General features: G+C 37.3%; 2 protein-coding genes across 4 annotated transcripts; one reads left to right on the forward strand and one right to left on the reverse strand.

Annotated features, from left to right (window-relative positions):
* Positions 1–4504: 4504 nt before the first annotated feature.
* LOC121647589 lies at positions 4505–9618 on the reverse strand. 3 transcript variants are annotated; one of them, XM_041997149.1, is made up of 8 exons: positions 9530–9618; positions 8799–8924; positions 8059–8142; positions 7570–7731; positions 5908–6004; positions 5682–5797; positions 5149–5353; positions 4505–4957 (listed from the first exon to the last, which is right to left on the reverse strand). In XM_041997149.1, the coding sequence occupies exons 2-8, from the start codon at positions 8859–8861 to the stop codon at positions 4854–4856; spliced, it is 831 nt and encodes a 276-aa protein (XP_041853083.1). In that variant the 5' UTR covers positions 8862–8924; positions 9530–9618; the 3' UTR covers positions 4505–4853. The 3 variants fall into 3 exon arrangements, with proteins under 3 accessions (XP_041853083.1, XP_041853081.1, XP_041853082.1); XM_041997147.1 differs by having other exon boundaries at positions 7570–7734; XM_041997148.1 differs by lacking the exon at positions 9530–9618 and having other exon boundaries at positions 7570–7734; positions 8799–9154.
* Positions 9619–10101: 483 nt separating this feature from the next.
* Positions 10102–15624, forward strand: LOC121647588. Its single transcript, XM_041997146.1, has 7 exons — positions 10102–10197; positions 10298–10378; positions 10460–10537; positions 10717–10851; positions 11073–11198; positions 12133–12207; positions 12326–15624. The coding sequence occupies exons 1-7, from the start codon at positions 10102–10104 to the stop codon at positions 14504–14506; spliced, it is 2772 nt and encodes a 923-aa protein (XP_041853080.1). The 3' UTR covers positions 14507–15624.
* Positions 15625–16462: the final 838 nt, after the last annotated feature.

A 16462-nucleotide genomic window follows, 5' to 3' on the forward strand; every position in this document is an offset into this window, starting at 1 on the left:
TCCTTCATTAGAACAGATTAAACCTGAATAGTATGTGGATTTTGCTGAAGCAATACAGTCCTTATATAGAAGAATGTGGCTATTGTACATGTCCTTATGAATAGTGAGACCAGTTTTCTTGGAAAGGCGTTCAAGCCGGCGTCCTTTGGCTTTAAGTTGGCGCAGGGCGGGAGTGAACCATGGAGCAGAGCGGGAGAAGGAGACGCATCTGTGTTTCAGTGGAGCAAAGATGTTAAGAAGGTTGTTGAGGTTTTCATTGTATTGAGAAACTAAAATATCAGGAGTGGAAACATTGCAGGGAGTTTGGAGGTTATTTATGGCAGAAGTCAGTGTGTCGAGATTGATATCCTTAATTTTCCTGAAGGAAATTAAACGGGGAGGGTGGGTTTTGTAGAGAGACACACTTATTTTAAAGGAGATTAATTTATGATCAGAGAAGGGAATGTGATGGGCTATATAATCTGTAGGAATTATACCAGAGCAGCAAACCAAGTCCAACATATGATTTTTGGAGTGTGTAGAGAAATTTATGTATTGTTGTAGTCCAAAACTGTTTAGACAGGTTCCAAAATCTCTGGAAAAAGGATTATTGTCCTTGTCCATATGAATGTTGAAGTCACCTAGTATTATCACATTTGGAGAGAGTGAGGATAGATGGGCCAGAACACCGCAAAGTCATTCAAAAAGTCCTTGTTGGGTTTAGGTGGTCGGTACACAATACATAGAATAATGGGAGTTGAACCAGAGAGTTGTGAGGCCATGTATTCAAATGAATTAAGCGCCAGAGCCTCAAGTTGCTTTACTAACCAAGGCATAAAATCTGACTAAGTTATAAATATGTGGCCTGAGACTCCATCTGTCTTGCAACAGGACTGTTTGTGAACCTTCTGAACCTTTTTGGTTTCTGGGAAAAATATCATCTCTGCTGGAGAGTACAGGTCAAAACCTACAAATGTTCCCTTTTTCCCTTTTGAATCCAACTTCTTTTTGTTCTGCTCGTACACAATGCATTCTGAACCAAACTTTTTCATTCTCGATAGGTCTGGTCTCTTATCAGTGAATAGGTAATACTGGGTCTCTCCCGTTCATCTGTTTCTTATTACCGCTGCCATCCTGGCTGCGTAAGGCCACAACTCTTTTGGTAAACCAGACACGATTAGCATGCATCTGACCATTTCGAACAATGTTCGCCAGTTTCTTTCTGCAGTCCCATTTTGATGGAGTGAGTACGGAGCAGATCTCTCGTGTTTAATGCAGTTGTCCCTCAGAAGTGACAGATATTCCTCTGAAGTAAATTCTGTCCCATTATCAGACCTGAGTCGTTTTACTTTCCCGTAAGGTGCTACGTCTGCTAAGAACTGCTTTGTGGCTAGGACAGTCTTGTCCTTGTTTCTTAGGAAGTACACATATGTTGCACCTGAGAAATCATCAGTCAATCATCAATGACTCTGGAACTATAGGACCTTCTAGGTATGTACTGTATGTACCACTTCCAATGGCATCTTAGCTTTCACATCACTTTCCTTATTTCTCGTATGAACAAATTTGCCTCGCAGGCAGACCTCGCACTGACCAGGTTTGTTAGCTTTCCTCCTGATTTTCATACCATCTATGACAGATTCCAGTTTGATCACATCACCATAGTTACAATGACCCATTATTTCGTGCCACGTTTTCAAATCAAAGCATGTTTTACAGACATCTTCAAAAGTTTCATTTTGTTTTGTCACAGTGTCTAAGTAGTACAGTTTACCTCTTACTTTCATGCTGCATGTTGTGCCATCTGTTTATTGTTTTTTTTTAAAAACTGAACTTTGCTCCTCTCACAACTGCTGTCTCCACAGATAAGATGTTCTGTGGGTAGTCGGGGATCAGTAGAGCACCACAAAGTGTGATGTCTGTCACCTTTCCTCTGTTGTCGATCACCTTGACCCGTGCATCCCCCTTTTTCAGTGCGCTCCCCGTTTTCCGAGTACCATCTGCTAACTCCATTATGTGATTCCTCGGGTGGAAAGACTTGTCGAACTTTATGAAGACTCTTTCGTCGGTCAGGATATGAGTCGATGCTCCGCTGTCAACAAGAAGACCCTTCCGATGTGCAGATTGTCATCCATCTTGAGGATGTACTTGTGTTTCTCCTCCTCTGCTGATCTTTGTTCTTTTCCAACTGGAGCATGGTCACACCGAGTTCCTAAGATGGCCACTACCTTGTTCTCGCCATGTGTCGAGCCGCTCGCTCGTGTTATCCTGCTGGGCTTTCTTTCCTTCCAGCAGTCTCTCGCTCTATGTCCTGTTTTCCGACGCACAAAGCACTCTCCGCTGAAGTACTTTCCCTCTTTTCCTTTAATCTTTGGTTGTGAGGTTTTGTCTTTCGTCGTCATCACCTATCGGTTCGAGGTCTGTTGTGGTAGTGGAGTGTACATTCAAAGCTCCTTAGCCTAGCTTTGAACTCTGTGAACGATAAAGTCTCTCTCGTCTGAGTTATATGCACTGTGAAGGGACTGTATTCTTCCTTCAGTCCTTTTAATACCATTGCCACCAAAAGCATATCACTGAGTTTTTCTTTCACTCTATTTAATGCTGCAATTATCTTCTCAAAGTGGTTTAGATAGTCCGTGAGTTCCTCACTTTGTCAGTTCCGTGTACAGGCCTACGATTTGCGGTTTTTCTTCCGACTCAAAATGGCGCCTTAATATTTCCAGACTTTTCTTTCAGTCGTCAGGGGCCTCATAGAGGACTAGCATTAGTGTCTTGTCATCTAGACATCCGCACAGTTCTGCATAAGCAAGTTCGTTTTTACTACCAACCTATGTGGCAGCAGCCTCCGCTGGGTTTCTTCCCAGTATGGCATCCTTTAGGCCTATCGTCTTCAAATAAGCCAAAAACCTTGCTTCCCAGATATGATATCTGGCTTCATCTCCATCGAAACGTGGTGGCGGCCCGCGTCTGTATATGTGTGCATTCTAGGTAACCCTGGGCCCATAACTTGTTGGCAGCGCTATAGCTGGTGTTCCCTCTTTTGCACTGTTTTTAGCACAATTGCACATATTTATTCAGTGTTGAAATTGCCATCAAAGATGGGAAATTCTCTCACTACATTACTTGAAGATATTTTGCCACAACTTCAGTGTTTTATTATATCACGTGTGCATATTCTCTATTTTCTTTGATTGAAATGTTATCTGCTGCTACTGTTTATTCTGACTGAGAATTTCAATAAATACCTATATGAAAAAGTTAAACTGTCAAGCTTCTCATCTGGTTAACAGTCATGTTTTCTATTCAGTGTTTATCTCCACAACTTTTTTAATGTAATTAAAATTTAATGTAATTTTCATTGTCAAAAGTGACACTGGTTATTTATGTGCTTAAGAGGCAACGAAGAGTCTAAAAGACTTTAAAAATGCCTTTGACACACCTTATTATTCATGTTTAACCCATGTACAAAAAGAAAAAAAAACATGCACATTTTTGCTGCACAAATAATAGAAAAAAAAACTTCCAACTGTCTGACTATACACATACATCTTCGTCATCATGTGTCTCATCTTCTGTGATCAGCTGATCACCATCTTCTCCAGCCTTATATGTCTCCTCTCTGGTCTGTACCTGACCGCTTTCCTCTCCAGCATCAGGTGTTCTCTTCATGGTCTGTAGCTCTCCAGTGTCTGCATCCTGGCGGACTCCATCTCTGCTGCTTGCAGCCCCAGGCGAAAAAAAAGTATACTTGAACATACTAAATTTAAGTACACTTAGTGTACTTCATGAGCACAAAAGTATTGTACTCAAAGTGTGTTATTTTCGAGTACTAAAAACGTACTTAGTATACTAATGATATGTCATTATTGCTACTTAAGATATACTAAAATACAACTTAGTGTACTTGACTGTACTATTTTGAGACACCATTAAGATCAACTTAAATATACTTAAGTACACTTTCCTCTACTAATACTGTACTTATTTATAATGTTCTTTAGTTCGATTTAAAGTATACTTTAATCAACATCTCAGATTACTATTAATAAATTTAGAATATACTGGAAATGTATTTCTAATGTAATCATAATGTGTTGCCATTGCATTTTAAATACATTTACAAAAATTAAATAAAAATGTAAAAGTTGTACTTAAGTATACTATAGTTCATCTTAATGGTGTCTCAAAATAGTACAGATAATCACACTAAGTTGTACTTTAGTATGTCTAAAGTAGCACTCATGATATATCATTAGTATACTACTATACTACTACTACTATACTTTGCACATCAAAAGTAATATACTTTGAGTACACTAATTATGTGTGCAGAAAGTACACTAGATGTATTTCATTAAAGTACACTTCAACAGTACACAGAAAGTATATTTTTTATATAATTAATTTGAATTTTAAATTACTTTTAAGTAAACATAAAAAATAATTAGAACATACTTGAGATAGAAAAAAAGTTTATTTTTAACATGCACGGCATTACAGGGAAAATGTGCATAATAAAGTACATTTAAGTACATCTTTAAAAACATCTAAAACAACATTTTCAAACAGTTTCTCTTCATCGTAACATTTTTATTCAAATTTGGATCATCTGACCCCAGAGAATTCTTTTTAGTTTTAACAACTTAACTAAAAAACAATAATAAAAGTAAAAAATAAAAAGAAACAATAGCTGTGTAGCACTACCCTGCTAGCTGTGCACTGCAGAGAAGCTAGTAATGACAGGGATGAACATTAAACTGACTCTTGAAACTTTTACATGTGAAACATTGACACAGTTTGTTAAAACTCAAAATGTATGTCCACCAAAAAACAAACAAACAAAAACTATTACAAACAGTTACTGATGTTACTGCTTACTGTTTCTTTTTGCTCACAAAATTCTCATTGTTACATTTTCTCCGAATCACTGCCCTCACATCAGACACATTTGTTCCTGGAAATTCAGCAATAACTGTATCTGTAAAATAGAAAAGGACAAATAAAATGGTGTTACAAATCATGCTTTTCCAGAGTTATCACATTAGCAAGAAGGGGGCATACATACATGAGGACAACCTGAAACATGTTGCTTCTGGCTATGGCCAAGGCAAGGGTAGAGGCATAAAAACAAAATGATAATAAGGAAAAATAGACTTAACCAATACTTACCAACGAGGGCACTCAGCTTTTCCGGATTTAGCTGCTCTTTCGCTGTTCCAGTAGGCCCTGGTTTTCCTGTGAGAGTCGAGGATGCCAAAACATCCCGCCCAAAGATGAGCACAGCTAAGTCCTGTGTGAACAGGGACATTCTTGTTCGGTTTAGTCTTAGGAAACAGTTTTTGCTGATCTGCACCCCCGTGTTGCCCAAGGAAATCTGTGTCCAGGAAATAGAGTTAGTCAATTATTAGAAATGGTATTAGGAAAGCATTTCTTAAAAGACAAAGCCGAACTATTGAATGCCAAATATTAGTTGAGTTCTAATTTCTGCAAGTGGTCTTCAATGAATTAAAGTATAATTTCTGAACAACTGCATGCTGAAATGGAAAAAAACAGTTTCTATCAAATACAGTTCGTGCAAAATGTGGGTCGAGACTACAGAGACAAAACTGCTAACAGTCAAGTAGTTTACAACAATTTTGGATGAAATGTTTCCTGTAATAAAAAGGCAGTATTTACAAAACGTGTATAAATGCAAAACATACCATTTCTGGAGCTGGACTGGAAGAACCAGAACTTGTACTGTCAGTGTCCATGACAGGTGGCATTCTCTTCATGGTTGTAATAAGATCTCTGACACACTTGACTAAGGCTGGAATTTCTGCATTAAGGAAAAAAAACACAAGTCACAGATATATGAGAGATAAGACTCCTATCGATACAATTACTGACAAAAAAAAAAACATAAGCAATTCTTCTTTGTATGAATACCTTTCAGAGCATCCATCACGTCCTGTTGCATGTCAACACTGGATCTGGACTGATCCATCAGGACACTCTCCTCTTCACTTTCCCCTTGGCCCAGGTCCTGCATAAATGAAAATGTCAACAATGCTATGTTAGTATGACTCACCTGGGGTCTCATTTATAACCGTTGCGTACGCACAAAACGAGGCTGAAAGTGGCGTACGTGACTTTTCACGCCAAGGTTGTGATCTCTAAAAAACAAACTTGACGGGAGAATGTGCGCAGCTCTAAGCTAACTCTGACCCATGCGTACTTATTTTGCGTCGGGCTGATGTTTCAGAAACATATTCTTAGAATCTAATTTAATCACCACCATCTCTCCGTCATATTGTCCACTCCCAGAGCGCAGGAGGAAAGGACAGCGTGGCTGTATGGAATAAATGCATGGTGTAAAATAACTATATGTTCCTGTGATACTGTGTGAACATATAATCCAGAGTCAATTAAATCTCAAAGCCTGGAAAAAAATTCCAGTAATCGTTCGCACAATTGTTACATTCTGTTTTCTTGTAGGAGAAGTGTCAACTGATTATTCAAAGTTTTATCAATTGGTCTAATTACTGTAATTTACAAATTACTAATTACTGTACTGTGAACTGTACTGTACACTTTGAAAGACGCAGAGACTCTTATTCATGCCTTTGTAACTTCAAGGTTAGATTATTGTAATGTGCTTTTATCTGGGCTGCCCAAAAAGAGCATTCGTGGTCTGCAATTAGTCCAAAACGCAGCAGCCCGTTTGCTGACTGGACTATCCCGCTATGAACATGTTAGCCCTGTATTGGCCTCTCTTCATTGGCTCCCTGTTCGGGTCAGAGCCGATTTCAAGGTGCTGTTGTTCACTTACAAAATTTTAAATGGTCTTGCTCCAGTCTATATGTCAGACCTTGTTAAGACTTATGTACCTGTACGACCTTTGCGCTCCCAGACGATTGATTATCTGAGTGTCCCAAAGGTGAATAAAAAAAACAGCAGGTGAGCGGGCTTTTTCCTTCCGCGCACCTATTTTGTGAACAGTCTTCCCTTGGACATCAGGCAGTCATGTTCAGTTGAGGTCTTTAAAGCCAAGCTTAAGACCCACTTGTATACTGTCACGTATGAGTAGGTGTTTTTGCCTTTTCTTTCATTCATTTCTGAATTGTTGTTATTGTTGTGTCTGTTTTCACATGTTTTTTAACCTTCTGTAACTGTACAGCACTTTGATGGAAAATGCTCTATAAATAAAAATTATTATAATTATTTTTATAAATGTATAAATACAGTGGAAAGCCCTGTGCGTAATTCTGCACCGTGGCACCGCTGGAGGAGAAAGGAGAGAGAGTAAGACCATAATGAATGGTTAATAACTCGTTTCAGATTAGAACTGTTGTCACTGTTGTAACTATGTGCCGAACCGGGTCCAGCATGTGAGAGGGCAGCGCACTGAAACAACACCGCGTGAGATCTGTGCCGCTGACACCGTTAACAGCATTTCAGTCAAATTATGTCATTTTCCGTGATATTCAGTGTTAAAAAGTAGATTCCGTTTTTATTGCTCAATTCCGCGATTCCGTCTGCAATTCTGTGATCGCGGAAACAATAGGGCCCTAATTCTAGTTTTATTTCTTGTGTTTTGTAAATACTTACAGTTGATTCTGAAGCCTGAGGTGGGTCAAATAAGTCCACATTGGTGTCTATGTCTGTATCAACATCACTTGTCAAGGAGGTGGAGGTTGTTGGATTTCTTCTCAGCAGCGAGGATTTCAGTTGGGAAAGGGCTCTGTCTCTTGCAGCTTTTGTCATCTTCGGCTTCTTAAACAAAGGGCAGAAAAAGTAAAATGTTAAACTGCAAAGGCAAGAGGGGTAAATATCCATCTTTGTAGATGTTTGTAGAATCTATCACCTACTGTACAGCTTATTAAGGTATTGTCAGACCATATTTCACTAGAGTAACAGTACTCACTACTCACAATTTTATCTTTTAATATCATACAATGTGTCAGTATTTCAAAACTAACACAGCTGGAGTGCCACAAGCCACTTCTGCAACTGCACTGCTGTCAAACCTAAAGCCACTTATAAAGGAAAATATGTCTTATCCTCCCACAATATTCCCTTATTCCCGTAAATACTTACATTTGTTTGAAAAACTTGTGATGGGTCAATCTGTGTTTCATCTTCATCTGAAGTGAGACTGGAAGTTGCAGTAATTCTTTTTTTCTGTACAGAAGAGAAAGAATGTATTACATGACAACAACATATGAACTTTACCATAGACGCTTTCTGGTGAAGAGATTTTTTAGAAAAACATTTCAACTAAAAAACATCATAGTATTACAGTGTCATAAATTCATTAACGATTTTATGTGTTACAATTAAAAATACTATTTGAGTTTAACTAGTTTACTAGTTAACAATAGTGAATTTATTCCAGTGCATGATCATCTATCTGTTCACGATACTTCAGTTACAGTCGATGCAACAGCCTGTATAAACAGTTTTTTAACATTAGAGGCAGATTTGGATGCACATTGAGGAGCCTCTTGAAATAAACGCTGGTCAGTCAGTTTAGTTTAACTTAATTTAAAATATTTTTTATATTTTGCATATATGTAATAAATTCATGCCATCATATATATGCAAATTAGCACATGACGTTATCTAGAGACATCCAGGACTTTTCCTGCAGGCTTTTGCTACTTCCCACTGAAAATAGTTGGCAACACTGTTATCGACTTTGTTATGGACAAAATTGGATGCCGTCAGAACTATCTATAAAATTAGTGGTATTGTGGCATCCCTAGTTGCAACACAATATAACTATTAATTAAAGTGTGTTTTCTAAAGAAACTACCAACACAAGCAACAAAAATAACCTTTGGTTTGCTTCCATCACGTGTTGTGGTACATGGTGTGGTCCTTCTCCTTGCAACTGCCATGTGCCAGATGTCCTCATCCTTGAGGAAGGCTTCTTTTTTTCCCCATCAACTCCTTGTAGTTGTCTGTAACCACAACCATACATCAGACAAACTATCAAAACCATGTTTTTTTTCCCTCTTTTGCTCAATATTTTAGGTATTTTGTATGTCTCGTGAAATGCACCACAGTCAATCTAATATTATACACAAGTCACTTTAAGTCTTTTTTATAAACATAGTTACATAAAAATTAAATTACATACAAGGTTAACGTTAACAATCATTAGCATGAGCCCCTGGCAAATTATTCACTAACACTAACAGCACTAACAGTAGGCTAGTGGCTGGCAAGTGCTAGCATAACAAATTTGTACCAACAATTTTTTTCTTTTTATTTTCTTTACAGTGGGCAATTTTGCTAAACATTCTCCACACAGCACGCTCACAAATGTTCACACAAAATCTCATCTGAAGTTGCAGAAGTTACTAAGTTAGCACCATTTACGCTAGCATTAGCTGCCGTCTGCCGCTAACAGCTAGCTAGCTAGTTATTAGCTAATGCAGCTTGTGAATGATAAGTTTGCCTATTATCTTGTTGAACTTAGTCATTAGTAGAAAGAACAGTTATTCAAAAGATATTTTACACCATGTACGAGCAATACAAACCTCCGAGTACGAGCAATACAAACCTCCGAGTAAGAGCAGTTTCGCGGCCACCTTGTTTTTAGGTGCTTTCCTGGTGCCCCAGCACACTTGTATCCATCCGTCTTCACTGGAGAGGTCCGGCCGTTTTAATACCTGAACGAGCTGCTGTCTGTACTGAGGTGTCACAATGTCAGTACTTTCGACGTGAATTGTGTTGTCCCTAAAATAAAACATCCCGAACTTGAACTGCGCCATTGTAACTCAACTGCGACAACGCTTCCCTCAGCATCTACTGTACATTCAAGTGCGTTGCATTCGGGGGTAACCAATCAGCGGCAGCACAGCGCCACGAGTACTTTAGGGTCAATTGGGAAAATGTCCACCACATTCAAATTTTCCATTTTGACATTGAAAATGGTCTGTCAGACGCAGACGTTCTTGCAAAAAAAAATATATATATAATTACATTTTTTTTTAAAGTCTGTGTACACCGTAATGTCCATGCACGCATGCGCACGTTTACGATGACGTTTTATCCAGGACACTGCGCGCGCCCTCTGCACTTTACTTTACCCATGGATGTATTTTAGCGGGCTTAGAGAAACCGCCCGCAGACATGGCACCCAAAAGACATTACAAAGAATATCTGCTGAATGAGTCGAGCCAACCTTCAAAGGCAACCAAATACAGACGGCTAGCAAAGGAGAACGAGGTATTTGAGCTTTCACATTTATTATCAACAACAGCAGTGATTATAGAATAAGATGAATAATTCTTCATTTTAAACGCAAGAACTGTCTTGTTCATTGCAGAATACTTTAAACTGCAGAGGAAATTACAAGAAATACCTCAGTGCATCCTGTACAACTAACAATAGAGGAGTCTTGAAAGAGGTAGACCATTTTTTTCATTTGCAACAATATGAATTGCAGATAGTGTTACATGCAAGTTGACATTGCAACTGCTCTCCCCAGATTCCACTTTCAAATAACGGTGAACGAACATATTCTCTGGAGGAATATCCAGGAGACAATCCCACAACTAACAAACAGGTAAAAACAGTGATCATTATGTTTTATGTTTCCATTCTGAAATAAAATGAAGGGGTTCACAAAATACATATTACTTTCCTCTAAAGCTTTTATTCATCCATAATTTTATTTATGTTTATCATACCCTAAATGTTTACAGTATTATAGTTAAATAAATCGATGTGCTGTCTCATGATCAGAATGTTCCCGATGAGGGCCTTGTTGCAGAAGGACCAAGCGGTCAGTCATCTTTAGAATGTTTGAGAGGAAAGCATCTTGTCACTCCAATAACAGAGCATCTGCTTCAGGACAGACCAAACAGAGATTCATCAGAGGTATTAAAATACCAGCAATTGAAATTGTAGATATTAATTGCTGTGTTGTACTATATGTATAGTTTCTGTATAATAGTCATTTCAATTAAATTAAACGTGATGAAAATAATGATTGTCCTAGCCTCTATAGTGTATTTCCTTAAAATGAGACACATACATGTATTATTGTCATTAATACTTCACTTGAGAATTTCCATGTATTATATCTTCATTATATGCAGCCTGCCGGAGAGGGGGTCTCCAGAAATACCCACCCAGTGCTAGAATTGCCACCCTCCACCTACTCACACTGCACTTTTCAATTTTGTGGGGATCAACAAGATATGCAAATCGGACCAGAAGCACAGGTACTATAGTTACAAGTTACTAGTTTTATTTTTATCCTAAAAACAACCCCTTTAATTGATACAGAAAATGTGAATAGAGTACTTTTTATTTTTCTAAACCGACGTCTACAAATAGTAATATAGGCTACCGATAATAAACATGTATTGAAAGTGAACACCAGCAAGGTCTCATTTGGTCACAGAATTATAACTACAGTGTACATATAACTATTTAAAAGTATGATTGCATTATTCATTCATGTTTAATTTACATTGTGATTCAAGCAAATTAGTAGTTCCACATGAGGCTAACAAAGTTTCTAACAGGTGGCTGACTTATAGCCTACATTGGCACTTGATGGCTACAGTTCTTCAGTATGTGAAGCTGTAGTCACCATTTTCCTGGATATTATCCATCTGTTAGATCTTCACTGCACATATAATGCAAATGTGGCTTAACTTGCTTAATGTGACTTAAATCTGATGTTTTTTATTCCGCCAATACAACAATTTTGTTTTTTATTAAGCATTATTATGCAGTTTTGGCTTAATGTTTGAACTCACTGTCTTGATAGAAACAGATGCCCTGTCTTGCATCCACCCAAGGATTAGTGCTTTTCAGTATTCTTGTTTCTGATTTGTTAATAGAGTTAATTTGTTTTCTAGGTTTGGGCAAGGAGTTACACATTTTGTATATTTACTGAATACAGGCACTACATTCATCCTTTCCCCTGAAATCACATCAGTTTTATATGAAGCTAGTGTATATTCCATTTGCATAACTCTCTGCTAACAACCCCAGAAGGCAACATGGCAAATTCTTTAAATGTAAAAACTACCATATGACTTGTAGTACCTACCACTTATCTTTTGGAGCACTAGTATTGTTTTATATGTCAAAACTATAAAGGAAATGAAAATGAAAATATTTATGCTTCCATTTATATTTTGCCAGGACATGTTAGAGAAGCAACCAGGATGCAATGTGCCTGCTACTCCAACTGATCAGCAAGAGACACCAAACCAACAGGTTATTAACATGTATTATTGTACATTATGTTTTCTCTGTAAATCTGTAAGCAATCTTTTTTAATGCAGATGAATGTAACAGTTTTCTACAGTATCTTGTCTTTTTTATGTCTTCGCAGGCAGAGACATTTTTGTTGGATGGAGATGATCCAGCGTATCCTGGAGCTCCACTGACAAAGGGACAAAGTTTAATCTTACTGATGTCTTATGTACTAAGGCACAATGTGACAGGTGTGGCACTGGAACATCTACTGAAGATTGTTAATGAACATTTCCCTGGAATGGTACCAGTAACCACATACCTTTTTCACAAAGCTTATGGACAATATGGAAATTATGTCCCCCATTTTTACTGTCCAGCATGTGAAAACTACTTGGGGGTAAATAATACCAGTGAACTACAGTGTGGAGCTTGTAATGCAGTAACTGATTCAGAGAGCTGTCTCAAAAGTGGGTGTTTCTTTCTAGTGCTTAGTTTGGATTCACAAATCAAAACATTGCTTGAACAAAACCAAAGTTTAAAAAAAGACTGGCAATGTGCAGATGTCATGTCAGATATACAGTGTGGAGAAGAGTACCATAAACTCAAAGAATCAGGTGAATTAGGTGAGGATGACATAACTTTAATTTGGAACTGTGATGGAATTCCAGTTTTCAGGAGTTCAAAGTATCAAATTTGGCCCATTCAGTGCCAGGTTATAGAACTTGAACCTAAAGAACGGAAGGCAAATATCTGTCTTCCTTGTCTCTGGTTTGGCGAGAAGAAGCCAAACTTCTTAACATATTTGAAGCCATTTGTTGATGAACTGCAAATTTTAGAACAAAATGGTATTAAATGGAAGGACTCAGCAAATGTACAACATGTCTCCAAAGTGTATGCTCTGATATGCAGTTCAGATTCAGTTGCTCGCCCACTTCTAAGAAACACCAAACAGTTTAATGGCTTTTATGGATGTGATTTTTGTTACCATGTTGGTGGTGGTCCTTACACAAACAAAGGCCCAAAACCACATCTTAGAACTGAAGCTAAGCATTTTGATCACGCAATGGCTGCAACACCAGACAGTCCAGTAATGGGAGTAAAAGGACCTTCACCATTAATGAAACTCACAAAGTTTCAAATGATAAATGGATTTGTTCCAGAGTATCAGCATTGTGTCTGCCTTGGTGTGACAAGGCAATTAGCAAAACTGTGGTTTGACTCAAGAAATCATGACAAAGAGTGGTACTTAGGAGCAAAATCAGACCGCATTGACAAAGAGCTCATTGCAATTCAACCCCCTGTTGAGATAACAAGAGTACCACGATCTGTTGCAGACAGAAAATATTGGAAAGCATCAGAGTGGAGGTCATTCCTGTTATTCTATTGCCTGCCTTTACTGAATGGGGTCTTACTAAAGAAGTTCTGGAACCACCTTTTTCTGTTTGTGTTCGCTATGCACATTCTTTTGGGAGAAAAGGTGAAACGCTGTGATATTGAAGTAGCTGAAAGAGCTCTCAAGAAGTTCTCACTGCAGTTTGAGAAGTTATATGGTGCAGCAAATATGACATTTAATGTCCATCTTCTGACACACCTTGCAGCAAGTGTTAGGAACTGGGGCCCTTTGTGGGCCACATCAACCTTTTCCTTTGAATCATTTAATGGCACTTTGTTACAGTACTTCAATGGGACAACACATGTTCCAGAGCAAATAGTTAAAAGGTTTCTTTGCTGGAGGAGTCTAACACAAAAAGCCGAAAAGTACATGGTAGATGCTAATGAAGGGGTGAAATGCATTTTTTCACATCTCCTAAACAGCAATGTATCAAGTTCTAATTCATCTACCCTGAATGAAAATGTCAGGGTTTTTGGTAATCCCTGTCATCACAAACTGTCAGCATTAGAAAAACTTGCTATCAAAGACTTGCTAAGTGTTACAGTCGAACACTGTGTTTGTTTTCACCGTTTCATTGTAAAAGGCGTACTGTATCATTCCAGCAGTAACAGAAGTCTAAAAAAAAGGATCAACTCAACAGTGGAGTTACAGGATGGAAGATTATGTAGAATTCTTTGCATGTCAGTATTCAGAGCAGGCGATTTGTCATTGCACTGTATATTGGTAAAGGAGCTTGTGAAGACTGAGGGACAGCTCTGCAAGGATAGTCAACTGAACATTGCTTCCACTTTTATGTCTGAGGTGTCAGAATCTAGGAATGTTTATGCGGTGCCCACTGACCTGTTCCACAGGAAATGTGTTTTGATCCAATCAAGAGACAAACAATATGTTATTCCTCTACCAAATAATGTAGAGAGAGATTAAATAGTTACTGGGGAAGTTAGAGAAAAATTGCTGAAACCACTGCCAAATTGTAAGAAATAGGGATTACATATCAGTGTGTATTCTTGGTGTGCCTTAAAACTAGTGGACAATGTCCAAAAATGGCAACTTCAGAGGATTAAGTCTGTAAAAATGATAAGGCATACATGGGCAAGCACACAAAGACTGTGCTGTTAAACAGTTAGTATAACAGTTGTGGTATAACAAAACACAAACAAAATTGTAGGGGTGAATACTTTTGCAAGGCACTGTACCTGGCCTCAAAATGTTGAACTTTAACAGACTGTTTTCATGCAAAATCAAAGACTTTCAAAGGATTAATTTTTCTGTCAAGCAGCAAAGCAAATTTCCTGTTATCTACACATCTTAATATGTTCATAAGTGTAATGTGTTTTCTGATTGCTGTCAAATGTAAGTGAAACAATCCAAGCTTTGGAATATGTACTTTCCATGTGATGATAAGAAATACACAAGGTTGTACTGTTTTCTTATTAGAAATACTGGTGACTACTGCATTATATAAAAGCACATGGTCAATTGAAAGGAACTCTGTTGTTGATGTTCATGTTTATTCAAAACTCACCATTACATTTGGAGAATGGATGGATCTTTAAATATTGCATAAAAACAACTGTGCTGTTGAAATAGTCCAAATACTTTATAACACTAATTGCTAACATTTTAAAATTGAAATAGAAAAGTAAGGATATTTTTTCAATTAGAAAAGGTATTGTTACATAACAGCATTGTTGCATTTTGCTGGTAAAATACATTATTTTAAAATATTGAAGAGAAAAGGTCAGCTGCAGAAATTAACTGTTATTGTACATTATTTTAAAATGATCTTAGCACACTAAAAGAAATGGCTACATACTGATGAATTTGTTCTGGTTTATAGTGTACTTATCAAGAATACACTAATTTACCACTGAAGTAGTATTCAATTATTAATATACTTATTTTAAGTGCACTTTAACACTGCTGTGCTAACAATGATATAAAAAAAAGTATTATAAAAGTGAACTTATTGAAAGGGTGCTAAAAGTGCACTTGATAAAAGTAGATGCAAATACACTGACATTAAACTTATATTTAACACATTCGAAGTACATAATAAGTAAATATACTAATAAAACACTTATATATATTTCAGTGTTAGTATATTTTATATGAATATACTTAATATGAATTTAAGTATTAGTACTACATAGTGTACTTTATCTAAGTAAACTGAAGTACTACTGAGGGAATAATATATTTTTAATTAATACATTTATAATATATTTTTGGTTTACTTTATTTTAACACATAAAGTCAAAATGTGCTAGAAATGTACTTTCTGAAAATTAAGTACATTTTTAGTACATTAAAGTATATTACTTTTTTACCTGGGGCGTCTCTTTCCTCAGCTGATCCGTCTTCTTCGTCTTGCAGAGCGTGCAGCATTTGTGTGTGTAACTGATGTGTGTCCTAGAAGCAGGAATGGTACACAATCTTAAGCTGGTTGACCTGCAATCACATTTTTGGTGTTATTAAAAAACTAATTAACATTGGATGCTTAACCATTATATTTCACAATCTTAACCACTTAATCCAACCAGTTAACCATCCCATCAGGTCTCACAGAGCACTCTTGGTATTTACCTGTATCTCTAAAATCATTCACTCTGTGACGTTTTGATATAAGATGATTAGATAAAATAAACACTTCTAACAAAACATTTCTATTTTCCTCCCTCTTTGCCTGTAGTTTATAAGTGAAGTTAGCCCATGTGAATATAGCGACTTTAGAAAGCCAAATAAAGTATATTCATTAACATTACTTACACAGTAAAAACAACAGCAACAACAAAACTCTTTTACTTGCCTTTATGAAAATGCCAAGAGCAAACACGCATGAAGGGAGATGGTGGTGAAAGTGATGTCCTTCCATCGCCG

The sequence above is a fragment of the Melanotaenia boesemani genome, chromosome 10 (genome assembly GCF_017639745.1).
Source record: "Melanotaenia boesemani isolate fMelBoe1 chromosome 10, fMelBoe1.pri, whole genome shotgun sequence".
NCBI lineage: Eukaryota > Metazoa > Chordata > Actinopteri > Atheriniformes > Melanotaeniidae > Melanotaenia > Melanotaenia boesemani.